The sequence below is a fragment of the Molothrus ater genome, chromosome 14 (assembly GCF_012460135.2).
Source record: "Molothrus ater isolate BHLD 08-10-18 breed brown headed cowbird chromosome 14, BPBGC_Mater_1.1, whole genome shotgun sequence".
NCBI lineage: Eukaryota > Metazoa > Chordata > Aves > Passeriformes > Icteridae > Molothrus > Molothrus ater.
The window spans coordinates 405560-428296 of record NC_050491.2 but is presented as its reverse complement, the minus strand read 5'-3'; the positions used below and the strand labels follow the sequence as shown (position 1 = coordinate 428296).

Below are 22737 nucleotides of genomic sequence, written 5' to 3'. Positions count from 1 at the left end.
AAGCCACGGCTGTTGGAAGCAGATGTAAATTCAGACTCTCCTGCCTTTAACCTAGTCATTAGTCCCCTAGAACATCAGCATTCTTGACTGCAACATGGGCTCACAGCTTCCCAACATCCTGGCCCAGCTTTATGCCTGCAGATGCCATCAGGGAATAGCCAGCTTTCAATTTCTGCACCCAATAAACTCACAATCCTCCATCCAGTGTTAATAAAAAATGGTTCTGTGCACCAGTTATCCAGGAAAAACACCATTTTGAGAAGTATGGAAACACTCAGGGTGAGTTATTTTGAGATGAAACTTTACAAACACACTTCAGAAAGAGGTATGGGTTTTGTCAGGCGTCATGCTGCAGCTCCATTACCCCTGAACCATTTGGAAACCTCTCCTTCTCCATAGTACAGGGAGAGCTTCAGGCAGGACACGGCTCCTTCCTTGGCAGGCCAAAGAATGGACTTGTTTTTTTCATGTTTTCCATTATAGGCTGGATTTTTATGGATCACTCTACCACAAGCATCTGACTCTAGCCAGGACACAAAGCTGCAGTGAGCACATCCATCAGGCTCTCTTGTCTCTCGACCTTTAGTTTCCAATAACCATCATCACAAAAATAAACAAACAAAGCCAAAGAACTCATGCTGAAAGACAACCCGTGCATGTTTTCTTTTGGATACCGGATGTCTGGTTCCCAAAAGCCCTTTGGAGAAACAAGGGAGGAATCTGGATTTATCATTCTGGCACATCCTGCATGACACACACCTTATTCCACATTATTTGCTGAGCTTATCCCATAAACCAGAGATGTGCACAAGAACACAAAGGGGTTCAGCTGGCTCACAAGTATTTGGCTGCATATCGTGATGATTTTGAACACTAAAATGCCCAAATCTCAGCCTTTTACAAGCAGATGTGAATGCTTGGAAAAGTTGGAGTGCTCAGAATGGGCTCAAAAAGGGCCATGCTCAGAGGAGATGGCAGGGTGCATGGGATAGCTGTTGGATAAATCTACATCCTGCTTTCTCAGGAGTTAAAGGTGTTTCCTGCTGGGACATCCCACCCAATTCCCTGGCCACTGTGGCTGCTTGCACCTCTGGCCATGGGGCAGGAGCCCGTCCTGCCCTCGGCTGCCCAGGTTTCTCTATCCTGGAAAACATTTGATGAAGCCCCACATGCAAAGAGCTGACGGAGGTAGAGCCAAGGGGAGCTCACACCAGTGGTGGTGTTTGATATCCCTCCCAAGAACACTGCTAGACGTGTTCCCATCAAAGCAAAATACTCTCCCAAACCAACCAAGCGAAGGGAAGGCAAGCAGCGGGACCAGGAAATGCCTAATCCCTGCCATAGAGACTAAGATGATTGGAAATATCCCCGCTCCTCATACCTGAGACTCTGTTTGCTCCATGCAGCAGAGCCAAGGACATTGACCTATGCCCCAAAGGGCCTGGCTCCCACAGACACTGTGAAGACCCAAAGACAGCCCTAGTCCTGCTGTGCATGACCAGAGCCCAGCACAGGGGACAGGCAGCTCAGGGGCACTGAGTGCCTCTTTAGAGTAACAAGTCAGCAGGAACTCACACGGCACCATTCCAGTGCTGCCACCCAGCCTGGCTGCACAGCCTCCTCTTCCACCTCCTGACAAAATGCTCTACCTCACACGTACAGACTTTATATGCTCCCATTGCACATCAAACAGCATGGCAGGGGCATGACACCCTGCAAGAACAGGGCTCCCCAGCTGCTCCAGCCCTCCTATGACCACCCAGCCAAGAGCTCAGAAGCAGTATCAGAGGTGCAAGAACTTGTTCATCTGGAAGCCAGCTCAGAAAATTTTGGGGACACACCTCTTCTTTCCTCATCACAGACCTACCTGTTTGTTGATAGAGATCAAACCCAGATGGGCTGATCTGCTGCTGCTCACAGAATCCTTTGGGGTGGAAAAGACCTTTGAGGTCAAATGAAAGGTCACAGCTGCCATGGGGAGGAGAATCTGTCAGCTCTGAGGGACGTGCCCAGCTCCACAGTAGCCAACAATCACTTTTCAGCAAGAGGATGGTTTCCCTGGAGGTGCTGAAAGCACAAAGCAGGAGCTGGGACACTCAGAAGAACCAGCCTACAGCTCATAAGGTAACCCCACCTCCTCCTTCTCAAGGTCCTTGAGATCAATCTCCACTCCTGACACAGGAGGATTTATCAGCAGATGTGCTGCTACTGCATATTGATTTCTACAAAAAGGCACATCAAACTACTTCAATTGGATATTCCAAGCTGTTTTTTTTTAAAAAAAACAACACATCAGCTGTCAAGGTAAAATCACTTAATTACACCTGTCAGGTGTTTCATAGGCTAATGTGATAATAATAGCAATATTCAGTATCAAAGAGCAAGGTTTTGAGCCTTCTGAGAAATTCATCTGACACTCAACTGCACGTAGCCGACCTTCCAAATTACTCAAAGCCACTGAACGTTGCTGGGACCCATTTTTCAGGGACACACATGCCAGGAATCACCAAACAGAGCCTGAGAAGAGCCAGCATCACCCCCAGCACTCAGCCAGCAGCATCAGCTGAGCTCTGCTCATTCCCACTCTTGAATATTCATTGTGCCCAAATGCAATATATCCTGAATATTAAACAAGAGCTACTCAGGGCAAGAATATCAATCCCTCGGCAAAGTTGCTGGTTGTTTGGGGAATGCAGGGCTGCCAGCTATGGGGAGAGGGACAGCATTGCTGCTTCTCCATCTCCCAGGGAGGTGGTGCAGGGGGAGGAGCACTGGTGGCCTTGCAGCAGCCACCGTGCACGCAGCCCAGGAGGGGCAAGGGCACACAGCCCCGGGCACAGCTCACTGACCCAACCCTGCAGTCCAGTGCTGCTCTCAGGCCAGCACTGCTGCCCAGCCTTCAAGTAGGGCTACGCTCTCCAAAACTGCTGGCCATGCCTTTTTTAAAAGCAAAAATAGACTTTGTTTCCCCCAAATCAGGTGTTCACAGGGTGGCACCTTCCAACATAAGCAGCTTGTGACCCCTGGTCCCATCTCACTGAGCTCTGCCTAGCACAGTCTGCCTTCAGGTAGGGCTTGTCACTGACATGGCTGAAGTGCCCGGAGCAGAAAGAGGGAAAAAACCCAAATAAAATATAAAATGCAGCAGCTGTAAGCTCTCCAGAAATGCAGCCACTGGATGGGGAAGGATGGAGACTCGCACCCTCCACAGTCCCTCTGTGCAAGAGGGTCACCTGAAAGGGAGGCCTTTCTGAACAGCTCAACAACCTACAGAAGGGAAAAGCAGACAGGCAACCACACCCTGCTGCAGAAACACAAGGACTTTGATCAAAGAAGGTAACACCTGTTATTTAAAAAGAACCTCATCTACAAACCATCTTTCTCCCTCCAGAGAGCTTGGACTTCACTTCTGGGCTGCCATCTCCCAGGATACAAAGGCTAGAGATGAATCCTCCAGCCTCATCCCAAACATAGAGTCATCAAGGGATTTTCACACAGTTTTATGCTTTCATTTTCCAGCTCAAACTGTTCTTGAGATAGCAACATTGAAATCATCTTGGATGTGAACGTAGGTTTGGAAAAAGTGAGATTAATCTAATCAAAGCAGTTTGCAGCTCTGCTACCTCAATATCCATAATAGCTTAGTTATTAATAAGATTAAAAAGGAAAACTCTCCCTAAAAAGAAGATTTCTGGGAAGCAAAGCAAATTATCAAAGATCCCAGCCCTCAGTGCTGGTTCCTGGCCCCCGTGACCTCCAAACAATCAATATTTAAGCAGGGATGAGGAGGATCTTCTGGGTGTTCAGTGTCAGCTGAGCACTTGCTGCTCTGCCTCTGAGGGTAGCGATGGGGATGAGAACCCTGTGGTGGGACCCTGGTGTGTGGCACAGGTGCCCCTGCTCAGGGAGGTCACTAGATAACAGCGTGGCTCTGAGATAACACTAAAAACACCCAGAGCTGTTGAGAAGCTCATGGCTGAGCTGGGGGGCCCAAAGGCCCACACAGCTGAGGCTGTGGCACCTGAGGGGACACGGGTTCCCTCCTCAGGTCCCCACAGCAGTGGGGGGTTCCAGCCTCCAGCACCACTGACTTGGAGTGAGCCTTGGCTGGGGCTGCATCCCCTTCTCTCCCCTTCTGGAAATAAAGCAGCCAAAGCATCCCTGGTTCAGGGCTCAGGTGCCAACAGCTCCGACACCACCAGAACTCTATTCCTGCTGGGAACTGCCCCCATCTGTTCTGTGGGAGTCTCAGCAGTCACAACTGCAGCCCTTGTCCTCAGCTGACTCTTCTTGGTGTGAAGAAATAAGAGATATACACACCAAAATTCCTCTGAGCACCATGGCAGTGCAGTAAATTATAAATCAAGCAGCAATCTGTGACTCACCCTGCACTAGTGGGAACACACTCGCAGCTCCCAGGTGAACAAGTCCCATGGGGAAGTGTGATGGAGGGTTTTCCTCAATTTTCTACCCTACCACTCTCCTAAAAGCCTTGGAATCACTACCAGCTCTCTGCACAATTTGTCAGCACAGGGAGGCTTTGTTAATCCCGGTCTCACTCCCACAGCCCCACGGGAGGCAGTGCTGCTCTGACAGGTAACAGAGGATGGGTTTTCCACCTGGCTCATGGCTCTTTCTCCAGCAGAGAGCAGATGTGTTACAAAACACCACACTTCTCTTTCTTTTGCATATTTCCAGCCTGTCAATCTACAGAAGACACAGCACCAGCAAAGGAAAAGCCTCCTCAGAGCTGGCCCTTCTCTGGCTCTTTAAAGGGAGAAGAGCTCACAGAAAAGCCACCGACAGAGGCCAGTAATTAAGGCAAAATCCTTTCTTCAAATACTCCTTCCACCAGAAATCGTGGATGGGGGAGCCAGCTGGAGCTCTGCACACAGAGCTGCTCTTGCTGTATCCTCCAGTGTAGCTCTGCCCCAGCCTCGGCATGGCAGCAGCACAGGCAGGACTCAGGCAGGCACTGCAGAGAGGATGCCAATTACAAATTTCTAGCAATCTGAATTTATAATTGGCTGAGATTTCACTCAGCAGATAATGCACTGCTGTCCTGGGCACTCGCTGTATCTAGGTCAGGCCATTAGTTTTGCTCTTAATCTACACACAGTTTTAATTTCGTCTTTAATGTCGACTTCCAGCCAGTGCTCAGCATCTCGACCCATCCCACACCCACAGAGAGGGAAAACCAGCAGCACCATCCTGATAGATGCTCCCAGCCATGCTCACACAGCGGCGGTGTTGGTGCTGCCTCAGCACTGGGCAATCAGAGAACCATGGAATGGTATCTGCAGCTGATAACCCTTGACATGAACCTTCCCAGGTAAAGAAAATGACACCGCATCCATCCCTGGCACCCCAGCTTCAGAAAGCTCCTGGACATGATTCAGCACTCCATCCTCTGCCCCATCCTGCCTGGCATCCCCATGGTCCCTGCTTAAATCCAGAAAACTGCTCACACTGGCTGGAATTGTAATTTACAACATTAACAAATGGAATTGAAGATGCACAAAAAAACCCCATCACATGCATTAAAGGGATTAAAGATGGTTCCTAAAACATCTGGAGGTGTATAACACAGTATGGATGGATCATCAGAGCATCCACAGGGAAGTCAGGCTGCTGGCATATGCTGGAGACTTTACATGTAAAACCAGCTTGGAAGAAAGGGGAGCACTGGGAGAAGGTTTCTCATTTACACACACTAGTCCAGTTTCAGGCACTCAGCTCTTCTAAAGAGACAAAAAAAATTCCCCACCAAAGATATCTGTGGAAAGCACAGCCCTTCTGACAACAGGAAGTTACTCACTTCAAAAACCCAATTTTTCATCAAAAAAATCTAACTTGAAAGGCGTTCCCAGCTCACTCAGGATGCGGGATCAAAGCCAGGGATTAAGTGCATCTGCTCACTGCTGGCTGCCTGAGAACACTGCAGAGCTCTGGGAGCAGCCACCGAGCTCAGCAGCGACGTCCTGAGGAGGGGACAGAGGGGCAGAGCCCCACCGTGGGCAGGGACATGGGGCAGACCCAGGGAGGCAGCAGCTGCTCCACTGGCCACAGATTCCCAGGCCGCAGCATCCTATCAGCACACATTTAAGGATTTCAAGTATTTCAGGTACTTGCAAGGATTTTCACTGCTGCCAAGGAGCACACAGTGGTCGGAGCTTGGACTGAGGCCATGTAAGGAGATGGCACAAGATGCCAAAACAAATACTGGCTCTGTTGGTGAAGCCCAGGCATCAATCCTGAGCAATTTCTGCAGTGGAGGAAGAGTATCAGGAAAAGAGACAGCCAAAACCAGCCCCACCATGGCACAGCCAGAGGCAGAGATGTGCTGGAGGATGAACCAGAAGAAGGACACACATTGAGGTCCTCTCCAGGCAGCTGCGGCCACCCTCAGCCCTGCTCCCCCAGCAGCTCCAGCCCTGCAGAGACTGAGGAGCTGGGCAGGATGAACAGCACAGAAAGAATGCTTTCAGCAGAAGAGAGCTTCCATCCATGGCCAGAATCACTTAAGACTTATTTAAAAGGGAAAAGTGTTCTGGCAACCTGCTAGGCTTCCTCAAAAGGATTTGCCTGGCTGGCACAGGCTGGATCAGGGAGGAATATTCCAGGTTTTTAATTTCTCTGCCCAGGTTTTATTGCATGAAAACATACATGGTCACTGCTTTTGAAGGTTTCCAATTTGCTAATTGAGACGTTTCCTCATGGAAAAAGAATGTCCTGGACTACGGACACGGCTGCTGGCGCAGCTCTGCACACCGGGGAAGCTTAGGTGAGGATGATGAGATGGGAGACAGGCAGGCAAAGCAAGCTCCCCAAGCCCTATTTGGCAGGACTAGCCCAAAGCCAATCCTGGTGGCTGGAATATGAAGAAGAAACACCCAGGACATCCCATGCCATTCCTCATGGCATCAGGGATGTTAAGTCACAGCACTGGGCACCTTGCAGCAAGTTCAGGAGAGTCTGGAGATGGGGAGATAGGAAACCAGCCCAAGAAACTGGACATCTAGGAAGATTTCTTTCCAGGCACCAGTTTGTTTAAAAACAAGGAGGAAAAAATAATCTGGTCTGCACAAAAAAAAACCCCAAGTGTTCTGTGTTTTTGCTGGAGCATTGAAGTATTCCTTCTGCCCTCAAAATACACGAGAGCAGAGAGAGTGGTTTTGTTCTGAACATGAACAGGTCAAAGATCCCAGAAAAGCACTTTTGGGGCAGAATGAGCCTGGAACATGAAGGGAGAAAGGCCAGAGGAAGCAGCAGCTGAGAAAGACATGAACAGGGTTCTAATGGGAACATGACTGCTGCCACAGTCACGCCTCACCAGCATGACCTCAGATGGGACTTGCTGTAATTTTTTTTTCATTAAAAAAAAGGAGTGAAAAGTGTTTTGCAGGCTTATTCAGAATGCACAGGGGGTGGAGAGGGAATTCAAACTTCATATAGGTCAAATATCATCCACGCAGGTTCACATCACATTCACCGCAACCTCCGCTCCCACACAGACAGCTTCAGAGCACTCTGGAGGAATCCTGCATCCTTACCTTCAGCTTCTCGAAGCGATCGCTGAGCGATGCCACTTGGTGGTCCCGGTGGCGGCCCACCAGTTTACATAAGGCACAGATGAGCTGGTCATCAGCGACACAGTACATGTTCACCTTCTCGTTCTCGTGCTCCAGGCACGTCAGTCCACGGAAGTGCGTGTCAGGCACGGGCTCCACCAGCCGGTGGCTGGTGAAGGGCTTCTTGTTGGGGTGGGTGGCGCGCAGGCAGCGGTCGCAGTAGGACACCTCGCAGGTGATGCAGGTCTTGACGGCGTCGCGGGGCGGATCCTGCTCGCAGAACTGGCAGGCGATCCTCTCGCCGGCCACGGACATGGTAGGGCTGTTGCGATAGGTCCTCTCGCGGCGGCTCTCGCTGGGGGAGTTGGGGCCGCTCAGGGACGCCTTCTGGAAGCGATCGATGATGTTCTGCAGGGTCACATTCCTCTTGAGGCCCTCCAGGCCCCGGTGGTTGAGGGAGATGACATAGCGGCAGGTCGGGCACTGGAAGGCGGTGATGGGCTCGATGGACTCGCTGGAGGAGCAGCTGGACACCAGGATGCGGTGGGCACAGCTGAAGCAGAGGCTGTGGGCACAGGGCAGCAGGAGGGGGTCCTCGAATAACTCCAGACAGATTGGGCAGGTCAATTCTGACTCCAGTGTTTCCATCTTTAGTTAACACAATCCTGATTCAGCATCAAAAACCAGGGAAGGTTGTCAGGAACCTGCAAGGAAGGAGAGCAGAGATGTGAGGCTACAGCTGCACTCCTGGGCTGCTCCAGTCCTCCAGCAGCAGGTGCGTGGGGGGTTGGACACATCACCCATGCAATACCTTGACACCCTTTGCATTCTGATGCTGTCAACTCCAGCCCTGCCAGGCCCCTGCAAGCACAGGCTGGAGCTGTCTCATCCCACATGGAGCAGAGCCTGGAGTTGCAGTGGGACAGGAGCCACATGGAGGGGATGGGAGAGGAGGAGAAGCAGCTCCTCTCACACCTTCCAGCCCAGCCAGGGCAGGACCTGGACGACAAGGCTGGAGACAAAATCAGGAGAAACCACATGATTTCATGTCTGTGTTGGTGTGTGCTGCCAAGACCAGGGTGTGGCCGTGCTGGCGTTCCATGCTGCTCTGCATGGCACAGAAAAACCTCTTATCCCCTCCAGCAGCTCCAGGCCTGCTTCTCGTGAAGGAGAAAAGGCAAATCATGTCGTGGAAACTCTGAGCAGAGCAGGTTGGGAGCTCTTAACATCCCATCCTGCTCCCTGCTTTTCCTGGCCATTGCTTTTTGGAGCAGGGTGGGGAGGGCATAGCAGTGAAATTATACTTGGCAAAGTTCCACTACTGGCTGTCCTCTGCTGCACTCCACAACAGCCAGGGATACCTAAATCAACTCCAGCTGGAGGCAAACAAGCTGTATTTTTAGCTCCCTTCCCTTGCACGAGGCTGGAAAACAGCTCCCAGCAGGCAACTCAACCTGCTGCTCCCAACTCTGGTTTGCAGAGCACCAGGAGCTGCATCCCAAGTGCTACCCAGCCTCTGCCAGCATCCCAGCATGTTCCCAAACAGTCATGCAGTGACATGGAACCAGATCCAGCCGCTCCTTTCTCACCCACCATCCAGTGCACAAGTGGTACCTCCTGGTTTCCTCAGCCAGAGCAAGACAGGCTCCAAGTGATGCCCACTGTGGTGTCCCTCATTGTGGATGTAAGGAGAGCCCTGTTCAGTCACAGCCACAGGGACCCCTCACCCTGGCACTGCAGGAACTGACCCTGTGGGAAGCAACATGGTTGCTTCCAGCCTAGCTTTGTTTTCACCCCTGGAACATCCTGGTGTGGTGCACAGGCTCTGCTTGGGGATAAGATGGAAAACCCTTCCCTGTGAGGGTGGGGAGGCCCTGGCACAGGTTGCCCAGAGAAGCTGTGGCTGTCCCTAGATCCCTGGAAGTGTTCTAGGCCAAGCTGGAGGGAGCTTGAAGCAACCTGACATAGTGGAAGGTGTACCTGCCCATGGCAAGGGATTGGAATTGGACGAGCTTTAAGGTCCTTCCAACCCAAACCAGCCTGGGATTCTATGAAAAAGGGCTGTAACCAAAGCCTAGGGGGATAACCCAGCAGCAGGAGAGGGTCTAGCTGCTCGAAGCCCCAGGCTGCTGCTAGCACCTGCAAATGGCAAATTGCACAGGTGCCACACTGGGCCATGCCCATCCCCATCCCACTGAACATATCTGTTCCATCACCCCCACCCCACTGCACCATGTCTTCCCTATTGTCTGAAATAGGATGTGCAAGTGCCTGGAGGAAATCCTGAGCTCTTCCCTGCACCAGCTCAAGGGGCTTATAAAATAAATCCCTTGGATATTTTCATACGTTCATGCTGAAGCAGCTCTTGCTGGCCAAATGCAGCCTTGCAAACACATACACACATTTAAAATTATTTTTCTTTCCCCAAGAGAGACAGTGGAGAAAGTGGATCGCTGGATCCAAACAAGCAGAGGAGAGTGAGGGCTCCCAGCAGCTTCCTCTGCACAGCCCACGGAGGGTTTCTGAAGCCTCGGAGCTGCCACAGCCATGGGAAAGCAGCGGGGAGGAAACTGCTCCTGGCCCTGAGCCTGCTGGCTGCTTGGGCTGCCCTGGATCCAGTGGGCTCCCCATGCTGCAGGCCTGGCAGGATGAGGGGTCCCAATACACCCCCAGTGCTCCAGGCACCTCCCACGCCAGCCTCTCCCTGTGCCAGAGCTGCAGCCTGGCACCAAGAGCCCCAGACCAAGAATCCCTGTGCCAGCCCAGCTGGGGGCACAGCCTCTCCTGCCTCCCATCACTCACGGGTTCTCCCCGGTCAGCAAACACAAAGATGAAAAAAAAAGAAAGGACAAGAACAGGATTTGTTTCATAGCCTAAGACTGGGAAAAGAATTTAAAAATCAGGATTGACGTGAAAGGCTCCCCAACACCTTGCTAGAGCCAGATGTCCCACGGAGCAGCATCTCCCATATCCAACTTCAGGCTTCACACGCAGCTCCATTGCTATCCAAGGGAAAACAATGCAGAAAGTTTAAACAGCCTTTGGTTTTGTTACTGAGGGACATTTGTACATTAATCTTGTTTTCCTTCCTGGGACAAGACCTGTGACATACCCAAGAGGAGCCTCAGGCTGGGACAGAAGCTGGAGCCCTCTCGGAGGAGTGGAGGAGGCACAGGAGCCTGCTCAAAGGCAGTACAGCAGCAGGGACAGGAGCCTGTCTGGAGCTGCAGGAGCCCTGCTGGAGGAGCCCCCTCAGAGGAGGAAGTGGAGCCCTGCTCCAAGATGCTACACCTGGCAAAGCAGCCATGCTGCCATCAGAGCCTTTCATGCCTCTCACTTTGATGTTCTCTTTGATGTCCAGGACTGACACAGCCCATGGAATAGCTGATTAGATTAAAATGCGTTTTCTTTAGAGTCATTAACTCCCTAAATATAAAAGTTATAAAATACTACCACTGTTTATAGACAGCCCCGTGTCCTTTGTGCCCAAGAGTCAGTGGCCCTGTCCATGCTGGCCTGTAATGACACTGTGCAGCAGCAGCAAGTTAACAGCATGTGACATCCAACCAAACATTTTTCTGTGTTGATCTGAGCTTTGCCCAAAACTAAGGGAAAAGGGGGAGGGGGTGGGAAATCAATGACTAACAGAAAAGATGGGGAAGGGCAGCAAACCCCAGGGGGGCAGAGCTGAGGATGATGCAGGCCCAGTGCAGAGCCAGTGCCAGATCCTCTGGGACACAGTGACTGTTGCTTTTACTTCCAGCCCAGATGGTCTCCAAACACTGTGTGCCAGCCTGGAGCAGCAGGGTGAGGGTACATGGGTCACCCTTGGCAAGTTACACCAAGGGTTCCTAGATACAAGGGTTCCCCCATCTCTTCTCCCAGATAATTATTTTCACACTATCAAAGCTCTTCATCACTGCCTCAAGCTCACGGGTTTGCCAGGAGAGATGCAGAGGTTTGGCACCAAGGGAAGAAGGAAGGAGAGATATTGAAGGAGAGATGCTGCCCACATCACCCCATCCATACCTGGGAGGGAGACATCCTGGTGTACATCACCTGAGGCCACAGGCACCCAACCCAAAATTCATGCTTTCCCCTTGAGCAGCATCCAGGCCCCATTTTTACCCATGTTTTCCAAGTCCACATAAAATTCCCTCTGGTCTCCCCCAGCATCAACCCAAGGCAGAATTTGGCCAGCCTTCAGAGTCCCACACCAGGATATCCAGATGTGTTCAGACAAATGTTAATTCTGCAGGTTGGTATTTTCCACACCAAATATGATTATTTATTTCCCCTTCCCCTTTTTATCCCTCTTTTTTTTTTTTAACTTCTCTTCCCCCTCAAAAAAGCTCCAGCCGAGATTGCTCAGCTCCTTCCAAGAATGAGGCTTTAGAAGAGCTATGCTGCTCCACCCGTGCATTAACGAAGAAAGTAATAAAATATGGCAACCCTTTCCTTAATTGGCACAGTGACAGCAGGATACAAAATCTGGGCAGCAGTTGTCTCCATCCTTTTTGTTGTCCTTGGGAAAATTAGTTCAAAACCGGATCAGTGTTGAGGGGAGGACAGAACAGCCCGTGCAGCAGCCACATCTCGTTCATCTCACTCCTGAGGAGCCCGGCGCAGCCCCCACGGCAGCAGGGACCTATTCTGCAGCTCAGGGGGAAGAGGTCCCCCCTTCATTTCCCCAGCTCTGTCAATGACCCTGTGCTCCTGCCAGCTCAAGCCTTCCCAACCAACTTGCCTGAATCTGCCCTTGGGATGGGCCTGTTCCAGGAGAAACAGGGTCCTAGGAGGAACACAGCCCCAGCTGTGTAATCAGCAACAGCTTCTGACCTAAGGAAGGCACCCCAGGGAGAGGGAAGGCCTCCAGGCTCCTCCAGCCAATTCACATCCACCGTTACTTATTCCTTCTGTGCTTTATTTCCATCAGCTGTGCATATTTAACACCAAATTTGAAGCTCAAAGCTGCAGCCAGCACAGAGCATCCCTTGGCCACATCATCACCTCTACTCCTCCCTCCCAGAACACCTGAACACATCAAACAGAACTTGGCCTTTCCTCCCACCACTCCCACTGTAATAACTCCACAGATTTGTCTGAGGCTTTCTGAAAATCCCAATGATCTGTCTCCCAGCTGCCCTCCCCAATCACTTTACTGCCATACTAGAAAAAGAACATCACCTGCTGCAGTTAAACTGGATTCCCCCTATAAAAGCTGTGTTGCTGTCCCTAATCCATCAAACTGAAACAGCATTTCCATACCAGCTTTAATTATTTTCCAAGCCAATTTGCTTAGTGCTAAAGCAAGGTTGCTCCACATAATTTCCACTGCTCTTCCTGCATCTCTTAAATGAAGGACAGAGCCAGGAGGCTGGGTTCCTGTGCAGCAGTTCACTTCAATGAGAGACCCCTGTGTGCTGGCAGTTCAGTTGCTTCATTCTTAAACCCTCCAGAAGAGCCACCAGAGCCCAGCAGGCACTGGCCATTTGTGCTCTTTAACTCCTCCATTTGCACTGCACCTTATTCCCTCTGGGAAGTTCACCTTCATCACTGCCTTCACTGATGGGATGAGACCATTTTGCTCCATCACAAAATCCCTTTACTCCTGAATGTCTCCTGTCAGGCTCCAAGGTTGGGAAGGGCTGTCTTGGGTTTTCTGCACGGGACAAGGATGCTCCAGCTAAAGCCTACAAGGTCTCCACCTCATTCACCTCCATTATGTCAGAGAGGCAAGCACCAAGAAAAGATCCTTTGTTTGATCTCTAGTGATATCCTGGTACAAGGGAAAAGTTTGCCTCTTTTTGACAAATAGCGCCCAGGAAGGTGACAGCTCCTGGAGTGCTCCCACAGGACCTCAGCACAGCATGTGTCCACAAAGGGCTCCCAGGGGATGCAGCATTTTGGAGCCCTTGAGCTGCAGGTTGGATCAGGAAGGGATTCCCTGTAGTTTGCTCCCTGGCTCCTGCAGCCATACAGCAGGAATCCTGCCATGTGGATTCCTCATCAGCTGGAGGGGTTTGAAGACACCCCAGGCAGCAATGGCACACACTGTTCTCCAGGACATTATGGGGCAATTGCCACTGACACCATGTGGGAACCTTCCCCTGCCATCTTCATCAGTGGCCTGGGGGTTGACAAGACACAAAAGGCTCAGGGCACCTCTCCAGTCCCTCCACTGTGGCAGATCCCCGGAGCACAGCACAGCTGCTTCCAATTCCTGGGGAAGACAGCAGCTCCCCAAGGTCCCCAGCACTTGCCTCCCTAATCTGTGAAACCTGGGGCTGCAGCAGCCAGTCTCAGGCTCTGGCAGGTCGCAGACCACAGCAACCCTCCTTCCCACACGCTGCATATGTCTGTCCATCCGTTCATCCACCCCCACTGCAATGAAACCCACAGTCCCTACCTCTCTGCCAGCAGCTGCCCCCACAGCTCAGGGGCTGAAGCTGGGGGGGGTCACAGTGACTCTGAGGGCTGGGAGGGGGCTGTGGCACTGTCAGGGACAGCTGCAGGCACGTGGCTTTAGCAGGAGCAGACCCACCAGGCCATTGCAGAAGGGAGTGACCCCCTTCCAGTCTGGCCCTTGAGAAAAGCAGCTGGTGACCAGGCATGCCACCAAAGTGGCACGTCCAGCATTCACACAGCCCTGGTAGCCCTGCCACCCCCCCTCCCTGCAAATTGTCCCTCCCCTTCTGCCACAGAACTCCACTGTTCCAGGTCTCACCACCCCCTCCCCTCCCTTACCTCTCCTGCAGCTCTGTGCTCTCCTGCCACCCTGCTCTGCCAGCCTCTCCAGCTGATGCTGTACAGCCGGCAAGCAGACCCAGCAGCTCCTGAAAACAGCCCCGCTCCCAGCTGGCTCCTGCCAGAGCACACATGGCAGCAGCCTTTTGATCTGAGCCTTTCTCCAGGCGCACCCTGTGGCTCTGCATCCTTCCCCTCTTCCTCAGCCACCGCCTGCAATGCAGCTCCAGCCCAGCCTCGTCCCTACCACAGCCACCAGCCCCCAGGCCAACAAAGATGAGGGAGGGCATAGCTGCAGTGGCAGCTGGTGCTCTGGAATAACCTTTGGGCTCCAGAGCAAGCCATGGCAAGTCATGGACGCTGCAGAGATCATACAGGCTCGGCACAGAGGTCTGCCTTGCCGAGGAGGAGGGCACTGCAAGGCAAACCCCTTGGTCTCTCCAGAGGCTGGAGCAGCAGCAGCCAGCTCCTGTGCTCACAGTCCCAGTGCTGTACTAGGGGACCAGCATCCTTCAGGGTCTGCACCCCACGAGGCACACCAGGGTTATCCCCACTCTAGTGCTTCCTAGAGGACACCAAGCGCAGGACACTGGCACAACTCACCCACAGAGGAGTGGAGTTCAAAGAGGTGCAGAGACATGACCAGAGTGAAGGCAAGGCTGAGCTCGTGGCAAAGCCCACCATGGGAAACAGCCAGGAAACACAGACCCAGACCTGGGAAGGTAGCAGTGCTGCTGTCACAGGAGCGTGACCACAGTGAGGGGCCAGTGCACCCCAGCAAAGGAGCTGGCCCCGCACCAGTGCTCCCCAGGACCCCTCCTGCTGTGCAAAACTCAAAGCTCTGCTACAGGGATGTTTTCAGGGGGGTAGAATAACAACAGATCCTCAATCAAAGAAAGGGGGGTTGCCCCTGCGCAGCACAGTCTCAACCCAGCAAAGGTACAGAGCCCAAGAGGGGTATCCCACCATGGTACCCCCAACCTGTTCTGGGCATTGCCCCTCTGCACCACCTGACTCATGCTGGGAAGGGAGAAAACTGAGTGGGGCCAAGGGAGCCAGAAGGGCTCCAGAGGGGATGGGAGCTGCTGTCTGAACCAAAGGCTCTGTCACGACCCTGCTGGCCCAGGGCTGCCGAGTGTGCTGATGGAGCTCTGAGGAGCACACGTAACCCCGGCACCACACCAGCCCCCAGCCCATGGGACACACGCTGCCGATGGCATCGGCTCAGCCCCATTTTGCTGCTCAGTGCAGCCGCAAAAGCAGCAGTTCCGACCCCCTGGCAGATCCCGGCCTCACTGCATGGAGGCTGTGCAGCCAGCCCGGAGCCTGGTCGCGGTCCCAACCCAGCGCCCTCTCCAACTTCCCCGCCCCAAAGCGACAGATCAGCTCCACTTCCCCGAGATACCACGGGGCCGGGAAATCCAAGGGCCATTGTGCTGCTCTGCACAAGGTTAAATATATCCGCACAGCTCCTTGGGCTGCATTCCTGGGAGGCTGAAAGGATAAACAACACTTCCTGCAGGAACTGGAGACAATGGGGGGATAATTAGTGCTAATGCCCAGTGCAGAAACAAAGCAGGTAGCAGATATTTGTCCACTCTCCTCCTTCCCTCTGCACCCCCTTCCCACCCTGCAATGCCCAGGAAGAGGCACTCAGACTGGCATAACTGGGCTCCCGGGCCACCTAAAAGAGATTAATGATTTAAAAGGAGGAAAGCTGCCTCTTTCTAAAGGGGCTTCACCATTCCAGGCTTCCAGGCACACGAGCACAAGTCTTGGAGACACGTTTCTCCCAGAGCCAGCCTGGCTCAAGCTGGGCCCATGCACGGAGGGTCCCAGCAGAGGAGGTCTGGAGATGGAGCTCGCAGCAGGGCACAGCCAGCAATACCAGCGCTGCTCGGGTCAGCCACGAGCAAAGCGCAGGGAGAGCTCCCATCGCTGCGGGAAGGGACCCACGGGCCCCCACGCCTCCCTCCACAGCCAGCCGGAGATCTGCTCTTCACAGTTAGCTCCTCTCCATCACAGCGAAGGCCCAACTAGGGCTTGTTTTCAAACTACAGCAATTTTTAATCCTTTTTCCTACCCCAGTCCCTTGGGAGTGCTCCACAGACCAGCCGCATTTCCTAATCCCCCTCCTGGTGCTGCGGAATGACAGAGCGACCCAGCGCTCCCTGGACACTTTTCCAGCGCATTACACAGGTCATTTAAAGCCTTTCAAGACAAAATGCTCCCACGCCCTGAGGTGACTCAAAGCCATTAGCATCTCTTTGGGGAGACCTCTCCACTGCTGCACAAGAGCACTTTTGCCCATCATCTCAAAATAAAATACATTTATAAACAAAAAAACACCAATTCCCCTTGGCTCAGCTTCCCCCTGCAATATCCTCTGTCAAGGGGCTGGATCTCTAGAGAGGAGGAGGAGGAGGCTCCAGCACACAGAACGGACAGGTATGGCAGAGCCATTGGCTGTCCCCATGTCCCATGGTCTGCTGTGAATGTCATCGACACCCACAGTGCTGTCATTCGCACTTTATGAAGCACATCAAAGGATGCTCCACCAGCAATACCACTGCATCCTCTGGGACCAGCCCCAGGCTCACTCCCCCAGCCACGCAGGAGCGGTTTCCTGAGCCAAGGGCACCAGCACAGCCGTGCCACTGCAGGACGTGAATTCCATGGCTCATGCCAGCATGGGGACTAACTGCTGAAGGCAGGCACGGAGCTCACAGAGCGAGGGGAGAACCATGCAGCTCACCCCATGGATCAGCCTGTGGCAATGGACCAGGGAACAGCCCTGAACCCAGCACAGGCTGCATCCCAGAGCACACTAAACAAGTCCACCATCCCCACCCAGTTGGGTGGAGAACTTGGACCATGCTGGTTGCCTCCATCACCCCTGTTCCCAGCCAGCTTGCCTCCACCACACCGCATCTCTCCAAAGTTCCCTTCCCTGCTCTGAGGGGCAGCCAAGGTAATTTTGGGAGCTCTGGATCTGCCTGCCATCCCTTTCAGCTCTGCTCAGCTGCAATTCAGGACATGAAGCAGGTAACTACAAAGGTAATTTCCTCCTGCCATCCCTGCTCCCTCCCTGTGGGCTGCCAGAGGGAGGCAGAGGCTTCTGGCTGGCGAAAAGAGGCAGGGCACAGACAATACCTGCTCTCACACACTGATAAGTTCTTTAATGATCTGAAAGGAGCCCAAAACGTCCCAAATTTTGCATCTGTCATGATCACAGATGATTCCAGAGCCTCCCTGGGGGTTTGACACACCAAGGTGCCTCCAAGAGCACCTGACACTCCTGATTCCCCATGGGAAACAACTGCGGCTCCACAGACAGGCAAAGCACACACCTGCTGAGGAATGACAAGTGGACACAAATTCCTGCAGTGCTGGAGGGAGCACAGCACTCTGCAGGGTCACTCCAGGACTGACCACAATGGTGGCCAGAGGCTTGGGAAAGTACTAACAGGAGCAAAAGAGTTTTAAAAAATTCCACCTTAAAAAATTAATAGTGTTATGTGTATAGATGTATATTCAGTCTGGCAGGCCTGTGGTCTGCCTCATCCAGGTGCTGGAGCACTGAGCAGCACAACAGCCAGCAGTGCCAGCACCACAGTGTCACGCTGGATCCCAGCATCAGCACAACAGTGCGGGTGGCAGCCTGAGCCTGTACAGCATCCAGTCAAAACCCCAGCCTCCTTAGAGAAATGTTGAGCCAGGTCACCAAGCAGTTCAAAACCCCCGCCCATTCCTCCTGCCAGGAGGCCCAGGGGGCAGTGAACGAGAGCAGCTGCTCACAGCCCCATGCCCTGAGCTCAAAGGCCAGTGCTACTGCCCCAGCCCACCCCTGCTCTGGGTTATTGACCATCCTTGAGACCACCCTTCCCTGCCTCGCTGCATTCAGTCCTGTTATACAACCAGGTTTGTGGGGTTCTTTGAGGATCATCCACAAAATGCATTTAAGCTGCTCTGTGTCTCTTTGAAAAAGGAAGCTAATTTATTCCTCAATATTGCTGCTGTGGTGTCAGAGGATGCTGCAGGCTCCACCTGTGACAGCTGGCACATTGTCACCTCCCCTATGCCCCCACAGAACCCCACTCCAGCCAGGCCTCTGCCTCCTGCCTGAATGCAATTTTCCCCCTTCAGTCAACCAATTCAAAATTGGGTTTGTGTAGTAGTTGATTTCCTGCATCTGCAAAACGAGAAATAGACTGAGCAATTTATTTCTCTCTGAGACACAAATCTCAGTTATAAACACAATAATGACATTCTGCAAAGGCAAGGAGCCCTTTCATTTGGAATCCCACAGAAAGTGTGTGAAGCTGGGGGATCCCTGACACAGCTGGCACACAGACCAGCTGTGTGTGTTCCTGCATGGATGCAGCACGAGTCCCTTGGATCTGCCCTCAGTCTCAGTGATGCAGCAAGTTTCCTTGTTATTTCTCACATTGGCTTTTCACAAGCCTGTGGGTGTGGGTTTTCCTTCTCTAGCAGTCACCAGATAGTGAGATCTATAAAATACAGTTTTGAGACCTGAGAGCTTATAGCATCCAACTGCAACATCTGTAAAAAAATCCCAGAAAAATCAAAAACTCCAACTCCTCCAAACAAACAAAAACCCCCCACAACTCTCCCCTCCTCTCCCTCTCCCCCATTTCCCTTCACTCTACTGAGAGTAAAAAACTCGGAAGTTGTTTAACCCACACAGTGGCAGCAGCATCCCCATTCATTCACAGGCTGCTCTAGCTGAGATTCCATTCCAGCCAGATCCCACCCACACCCTTTTCCTGTCCAAGGGTGGAAATCCCACGGGAAATGCCCAAAAGGAAGCAAACTAGATGCCACCACCCAGTTGGGAAGACCTGGCGGCAGCGTTGGGCTCCTGCAGCAGCAGCCTCTCACTGGGGCCTCCCAGGCAGCCTCCCGTTCAATAATAAACAGTTTCCATCAGAATCACCACAAGCCTTTTCCACTTCAAGAGACTCCCCAGATTCAGCACAATCCAAAATGCTCCTGGACCTTGGCAAGGCAGCCTTGGCTGAGGTGGGAGCAGACACAGAACACACCAGGCTTTCCCACACACCTGGGCAATGGGGGACCTGATGGCACCTGCAGTGGGGCAGTGTCCCCTCCCCAGTCCTGGGCTCTGGGAGCAGTCACTGGTGTAGCACCAGGGGGCATTTGGGACAGCCTACATCCCCTGTGAGCAAACACACATAGGAGAAAGGGACATCATTTAGGGGGAGGGAAAGGGGGACAGGGACATGATATTTAAGCTGGACATCAGGAAGTGTTTTTTCATCCAGCAGGTGACTTGAAACTGGGACAACCCCCGCCCCCAGGGAAGTGGTGATGACCCCACGGCTGTCAGAGCTCATAAAGCACTTGGACAGCACTTTCAGGCAGATGATGAGATTCTTGGGGTGTCTGTGCAGGGCCAGGAATTGGACTTACTGATCCTGATGGGTCCCTTCCAACTTAGCCTATTCTATGATTCTGTGACAGGGATGACAGCAGCACTGAAACACAGGGAACTCCCCCAGGAGAGAAACGTCCCCTGCCCTCCTGGCACCCAGGGCACTTCAGGTTTGTTTGCTGTGGGAGGAAGCCAAGCCCACAGTGACAGGGGGATCAGTGAGCTGCATGGAGGCTGACTGGCACGACAGAGCTGAGACTGCAAGAAAAGAAGATAAAAAGTGGTCCAGCCTGACCCCCACAACAGCATCCCAGATTTTTGTCGCTGGAGCAGGCCTGGGGGCCAGCAACCCACTCCTGTCCTTGATGTGTTAAAAGGCATTACTGGGGGCTGGGGGCTGCCTTCCCCACAGCAGGGAGCTGGTAGCCCCAGAAAACAAGGGCAAGGGTGTCCCCATCCTGGTCACAGGACGCACCTGGCCCCAGGACAGGGGGCCAGAGCAAGGCAGAGTGATGGACTGCTAGCAAGCCCAACTGGCTGTTTCCTGAGAAAGTGCAGTGCATCCAGAGGCACAAAAAGGGCAGTTCTGCCACTGGCCATGCTCCCTGGGCCAGGGGCTGGGACAAAGACAGCAAAGCGCAGAAGACGAAGCCCCCACATCCTGCCAGCATTGGCAGGGCCCCACCACTGGCACCCCAAAAGCCAGGGCTGCAGCATGCCTAGCTCTGTCCTGCATTCTCCAAAGGATGATACAGCCACAAGCTCCGGGCTCAGCACCGTGCCCCTCCCTGCACCCAAGGACGAGAGGCACGTCCAGGGCCACTGGCACGAAGGTTCAACCCAATGTTTCCAGCACTGTGTAGGAACACACGCAGGCGCCCAGGATCCCAGGGGTGAGACGTTCCCTGCATGCCACTGGAGCCCCCTGCCCTCGCACAGCACAAGGCGCCTTTCAGAGCCACACAGACACACCATTCTCCTGCTGGTGACCTCCTTGCCCTGGCATTTCTGGGACCCAGGCTCCACAGTAGCGAGCAATGGCATTGGAAGCAGCAGCCCGAGACTGGTCATCAGCATCCCCACGAGGGTGCTCGCTGGTCAGAGGGGCTGCCAGGGCTGCCTGACAGGCACAGCCAGGCACTCATTAGGCTGCAACACACACTCGCTTTCCAGGCAAAGAACACTAAAAACAAGGGAAAGCAGCAACACAGGCTCCAGCCTCCCCAAGGCTTTGTCCCCCTCCAGAAGGGAGCTCAGGGGAGCAGCCACAGACCCTCTCACCCCAATGTGGGGAGCACCAGCCTCAGAGGGGTTCTGAGCAGGCTAAGGTGGGTTTCTAATTGGCAGCGGCAACTCCTTACAGAGGAACAAAATAATCACACTGCTCATCAGCTTCCTTTAATGAACCAGCTGTGCAGCCTGCAGAGACAGTTCTGATTCCAGCATCTCTGATGGAACAGCCTTGGTCTCTCCAGTGACCAGCCTTTGGGATGCACAACCCCCTAAAGCCAGGGGTTGACCCAGGAGCTAAAAGGCTTAAGGCGCCCCTCCCCAGTACAGAAGCCCCAAGTGACAGTTCAGAAACCCACGGAAAGTCCAGGGGAGTCACAGCACCTGGCCCCTGGGTTTGGAAACACCTATCTGTCCGTGGAGGGGATGGAGCAGGAGACAACATAATCCTGGCTTTAAAACTAAGTCATTTATCAATCTCACATGGTCCCAGGGCTAATCCCACTCTGCTCACAAACTGGCACACACACTGACACATACCCCTGAGCCGTGCCTGTACCTCGGGGGCCAGCACAGCTCACCTAGTGCATGCTTTGCAAGGCAGGGATTTATCACCCACTGCAGCTCCATCTCTTTTGCAAAGCAGCACTTCCAAACCAGGCAGGACGTGGGCTGTGCACAGGCACGGCCTCCCAGCCGCCATGGAAGGCTGCACAGGGCACAGACCCAGCTCGGATCGCAGCAGCCAGCACATCCAGGGCTCTGTAGCCACCTGCCTGAACCGAGACAGCTGCTGCTGTCATTGGCATCAATTCATCCTTCCTCCTTGTGTTGCTATTGCACTTACTGTCTTTTCCCAGGAGCATCCTCAGGGAACATCCCCTCAGTGCGAGAGTATTCCAGCACTGCTGCCTGGGCCAGCCTCCCTCCTTCCCTCCCTCTGTACTCTGGCCTGTTTTACTACCCCTTGGTCAGGGGCACCAGCCAAGCCTCGAGTCTGCTCTTCGACGGTGAAATGCAGCACAGACAACCTCAGCACAGAGCCCATGCCACCCGGGGGAGCGGAGGCAGCTCTGCACAGCCCCTCCAGCAGAGACTGAGGGTCACTGCCCGCTGCAGCCGGGGTACAGGAGGGAAGGGCACTGCAGAAGGGTCTGGGAGCAGCTCGAGCCCACACTCAACGCCCCCCCGGCAGGCCGACAGGTCGGTGGCAGCTCCCAGGTTTGCCAGATACTGCCCGATGATGTCCCCCTGCAACTGGGAGCCAACAGTGCCCTGTGCTCCGCCAGGCACCGCTGCCAGCTCCCACCCGGCTGCGGCAGCTCCTCCGGCAGAGCCGGTCTCCTTGAAGCCGCCTTCCGACAACAAAAGCCGAGCCGAAACCTCCGGGCTGGCTGGGGAGAGCTGGGCGGCAGCCAGGAAGGGCAGGAGCCATTAACGCCGGCGTGTCCGGACTTGAGGGAATGACGGAGCAAGCAGAGCCATCTGCCCTCGCCGGAAACTCCGCAGACCGCTGGGCAGAACGGCCCTTCACCGCACTCCAGCCCTTGCCAGCTGTGCTCCAGCCCTCGCCTGCTGTGCACACAGGGGCAATAAACCTGTGGTTGGGATGTTTTTGAGGCAAAACAGGAAAATAAAGCGCGAGAACGAGGTGACACTTGGGCACGTTTTCCAGCAGCTGCACAGGTCCTCGGCTCAAGCAAACACACTCCGCTGCCAGCTCAGCAGTGACACCCCAAAGTGCGGGCAGTACCCCGGAAACGTCTCCCGACC

The 22737-nt window shown here is 53.6% G+C and overlaps 1 protein-coding gene across 2 annotated transcripts in view; it reads right to left on the bottom strand.

The window, feature by feature from the left end:
• Positions 1–22737, bottom strand: part of MID2 (midline 2) — a 63135-nt gene that overhangs the window by 39513 nt on the left and 885 nt on the right. For both annotated transcript variants that reach the window (XM_036402215.2, XM_036402216.2), the window contains exon 2: positions 7554–8275. In XM_036402215.2, the coding sequence (XP_036258108.1) occupies positions 7554–8219 (666 nt within the window). In that variant the 5' untranslated portion in view covers positions 8220–8275. The remainder of the gene's footprint in view (positions 1–7553; positions 8276–22737) is intronic.